Here is a 4,705-nt window from a genome sequence, read left to right on the forward strand (position 1 = left end):
GGCCTTTTCTAGCCTTGATCTTTGAGTTTAAGATTACTAATCACTCTTTTAATGAATTGTGAATATATTTGAATGAGGGGAACGGTTAAAAATCAATCTTGAAGAGCTTTGCTTTGAGGCATTAGTCTAAATTTTTCTTTCCATTTTCTTTTCCTTTTTATGCTTTAATCTTTCTGTTTGTTTTACTTTCTTGTCATAATATGTTTTAATATGTTTATGTGGTCTAGGTTTACATTTTTGTATGTTTAAAATGCATGTTAGGATATTAGATTTAGTGCTTTAAGTATTCGTTGTGTTTCTAGGGTTTCTAGGCAGGAACTTGCATACGCATAATCTTGCCTACACATGTAGGCTTGATTATTCGCAAGCAAAAAAGTTCATGCGTGTGCATGAACTTGCCCAGAAACTCTAATTTTTATTTATTTGTTTTTGCTTCTGCTTTCACATGTATGCTTCTGTATAGCCTTTTTTTTCTTTATAATGATTTTAAAGCTCCTATTTCACATGTTTAATTGTTTGTTTACTTTCACATGTTAGAATTAGGGTTTATCTTATGATGCCATAGGTTCTGAGTTGCTACAAGGTAGGTGAAGGTGAGTCATGAATTTTTAATGTACATGCATTTGTGATATGATCTTGCTTAGGTTTAAGGTTATGATTGTAATCTTGATGCCTTGGATGATGACGTGATATGCTTGCTATATCCTTGCTTTGATTTGATGATACATGTGCTGCTTTCTTTGAAATGATATGTTATGCCATGATTAGATGAATGCTAGGATGAAGTGAAATGCCATGCTAGATAAATGATAGGTTATTTTAATGCATGATTAAATGTATGGTAGAATTTGGTTGATAAGCACGATAGATGTATGGTTAGGGATGTGTGATGCCATGTTGATTGCTAGATGTATATTAGTGTGTGTGTGTGTGTGTGTGTGTGTGTGTGAGTTAAATATAAGTATTGAGTGTGCCTTTAATAGGGTTAAGACATAAGACACAATGATGGGAAGCCAACCTTAGGGTTAGGTAGTTTTGGGTGCCTAACACTTTCCCAACACTATACCTTAATTCTAAACTCATATCTCTGGTAGTAAAATAAAAAAGTCATTCCTTGAGAGGATGCTATATATATGGTTCCTAGACCATTGCAAAAACTAGGTGACAACTCCTAAAAAAACAACCCCTAGACAGGCTCTCTCCTAATGATGTAAGTTAGGAATATATTGTTTGCATGCTTCTTAGGATTCTATTTCTAACCTCACGTGTTGTCACAGATTATGTGGAGTCCCTAGGCCAGTGTTGATCCTGTAGTAGATCCAAACTTGGAGGCAGGTGCTATTATTACTTCTAGGCTCTCCTAGTCTTTTAAGGACAATGGGTTGAGGGTGATCTATTTGGCAGAGAGGATGTGCTGCCAGTTGGGTGATGAAGATGCGCCCCAGATTTCGATGGACCCTTTAGTGTTCATGTTTAGCCCTCACTCCATGACGAATGCGAAGTACGTCTTGTGGAGGCCAAGCATCAGGAGCTTATTTGGTTTGCGGGGAACCTCAAGCTGGAGGTGATTGATTACTCCTATTAGCTTTATGGTAGTGAGTGTTAGGATTAATGCCCTTAAATCCTATTGTATGATGCTAGCTGATGGGACTGACAAAGTAAAACACGGACGAGATCGTCTCTATAGACGAACCTGACCGATTATCCACATCATTGATGAGGATGTTAAGGCTATTCAATGCTGCCAATAATGTCCCGGACGGTTATGAAACCAGCTGGATGAACCGTTGGAAACGTATTGAATCCCATTACTCAGTTGAAGATGTTATCAAGAAAGACATTAACACCACAGCACCATCCACAACGGCTAGAATCTAGAGGGATATATAAAGCCCTCACAACGCCAATGCGAGGGACAGACAGAGTCACAAGGTATACTAAGTTATTTTGTTTTTATTGTTATAAGTCCTCTTCCGCACTAACTTTGGCATCGGAGGCGTTGTGGCAGGCACCACACTGGTGACCAATTGAACGAGCTCTTGCTTCCATCGTGACGTAGGAGTGTGACTAGCCCTATCTGGACGAACTTATAACGATTGACGAACTTTTGCTTCATCAGTTTGGCGCCGTCTGTGGGAACAACTTCTCATACGACGGTTTGAAAATGCAGTTCCTACCAACTTCGATATCCAGATGAAATCCAACCAGGATTCTGCGGCCTTGGCTCAGCAAGTTCAAGCTCTTGAGCCACTATCAAAGAACTCACCAGACAGAATCAGGAGATGAGACAAAGGCTTCAGCAAGAGGAGAATCGATCAAGAGCTGTCCAAGAGGATGAAGGGGACAGCCACGGGAGAAGTGACCGGCGAAGGACCATTACTCCAGAGGAACAACATTATGATCTCCTCCAGGAAATGAGAAAGAAGATGGATGAATTAAGAAATGCCATCAAGGAGAAGACGGATCGGAGCCTAGATAGAATGGTCAGGGCAACGGATTCTCCCTTTACGATGGCAGTCTTAGAATGACCGGTACCAACAAAGTTTCAGTTGCCTCAACTTAAGCCTTTTGATGGGCTTAAGGATCCCCAAGATCACCTTAATACCTTCAAGACGACATTGGGCCTTCAACAGCCCCCTGATGAAATAATGTGTCGTTCCTTCCCTACTACGTTGAAAGGAGCTGGAAGAGAGTGGTTCACGAGACTGCCCACTTCATCCATTGACAGCTTCGAGTAGTTAAGTAATGCCTTTCTGCGCCATTTCGTCGGAGGGCAACGTCCTAAGAGACCAGTGGATCACCTACTTACTATTAAGTAAGGGGAGTAGGAGACCTTATGGTCATACTTAAAACGCTTCACTCGAGAGACCCTAGAAGTGGACGACACAAACGAAAAAGTACAGTTGATGACATTTAAAGCAGGGCTTAGGTCCAGAGAATTCTTCATCTTGCTGGCAAAGAATCCGCCTCGGACGATGGCAGAGATGCTCCTGAAGGCCTAAAAGTACATGAATGCCGAGGACGCACTGACAGCCATAGTTGACGAGGAAAGGCCGAGAAAGGAGGGAAGGAAGGAGGACGAACGTAGGGACAAAAGAAGGAGCGCCCAGGCCATCGAGGAAATGACTTAGATAAAATTCACCCCTCTAATTATGCCTGTTGACAAAATTTTGACACAGATTCAAGATCAACACTACCTTCAGTGGCCGAGACCTTTACATTTGTCCCCTAATGTGCGTGACAAGAACAAATACTACCGATTCCACAAGGATCATGGCCATTACACAGAGGATTGCCGAGACCTGAAAGGACAGATAGAGGAGTCGATACAGAAAGGAAAGATAGAGTAATTGATACAGAAAGGAAAGATAAAGGAGTTGATACAGAAAGGAAAGCTGCAGACGTATGTGAAGAAGGGAGAGTCCAGCAGGTTCAGAGACAGCAACAAGAGCCAGCGTGAATCCTCGTCTAAGAACAAGATCTGTTCATCCCAACCACCACAGGATGTGATCGGGGAGATAAGTACGACTGTAGGAGGGCCATTTACGGGAGGATCATACAAGTCCCTTAAGAAAGCATGCTAGAGACAAGTAAATAGCGTCCATATAGAACCCCCATTCAAGCAGAGACGGACAAACCAGGACATGTTTTTTAATGAAAAGGATGCTCGGGGAGCAAGGCAGCCACATAATGACCCCCTAGTTATAACGCTCACAATCGAAGGGTTTAACACCAAGAGGATCCTTGTAGACAACGGTAGCTCTGTAGACATCATGTACTTACCAGCCTTCCAACAGTTGAAACTAGATCCTAGGAGATTGTGCCCATTTGATTCCCCCCTCATCAGCTTCAGCGGGGACAGGGTATACCTTAAGGGCATAGTGATGCTAAAAGTCATAATAGGGACCTACCCGAAGCAACTGACTCGTCAGTTAGACTTCCTGGTGGTAGATTGTCCCTCCTCATATAATGTAATCAATGGGAGATCCACGCTTAATAGGTGGAAGGCGGCTACGTCCACCTACTGCCTAAATGTGAAATTCCCAATTGAGGACGGTGTCGGCGAGGTGAAAGGGGATCAGGTCTTGGCTAGGGAATGCTACCAAGCTGTGCTGGCTGTGAAGGAAAACCACACGTGGACAATTAAGGAGAAAAAAGAAGACAAAGTAGAAGCTTTGGAAGCAGTGGAACTCGTCAAGGGAGAGACTGCCAAGGTGACAAGGATAGGAACAACCTTAAGCCTCGAGATGAGAACGAAGCTTTTTCAATTCCTCAAGGAAAACCTGGATGTCTTTGCATGGAGTCACGAGGATATTCCCGGTATATCACGCCAGGTCATCCAGCACAAGTTGAACATGGATCCCGGGAGAAAGCCCATCCAACAAAGACGACTAGTCTTTGCCCCCGAATGAAGCCAAGCGATCACCGATGAAGTTAACAAGCTGTTGCAAGCAGGCTTCATTTGAGAGGTTTATTATCCCGAGTGGCTGGCCAACGTCATGATGGTGAAAAAAGCGAATGGGAAATGGAGAATGTTTGTGGATTTCACGGACTTAAACAAGGCTTGCCCAAAGGACAGTTTCCTCCTGCCTAGGATAGACCAGCCGGTGGATTCTATGGTCGGGCATAAGCTACTGACGTTTATGGATGCTTTTTCAGGATACAACCAGATAAAGATGGCTGAGGAAGATCAGGAAAAAACCAC

At 43.1% G+C, this 4,705-nt stretch overlaps 1 protein-coding gene across 1 annotated transcript; it reads left to right on the top strand.

Annotated features, from left to right (window-relative positions):
• Nucleotides 1-3,644: 3,644 nt before the first annotated feature.
• LOC142635214 (uncharacterized) lies at nt 3,645-4,412 on the top strand. The gene has a single exon (XM_075809413.1). The coding sequence runs from the start codon at nt 3,645-3,647 to the stop codon at nt 4,410-4,412; it is 768 nt and encodes a 255-aa protein (XP_075665528.1).
• Nucleotides 4,413-4,705: the final 293 nt, after the last annotated feature.

The sequence above is a fragment of the Castanea sativa genome, chromosome 5 (genome assembly GCF_040712315.1).
Source record: "Castanea sativa cultivar Marrone di Chiusa Pesio chromosome 5, ASM4071231v1".
Taxonomy (NCBI): Eukaryota; Viridiplantae; Streptophyta; class Magnoliopsida; order Fagales; family Fagaceae; genus Castanea; species Castanea sativa.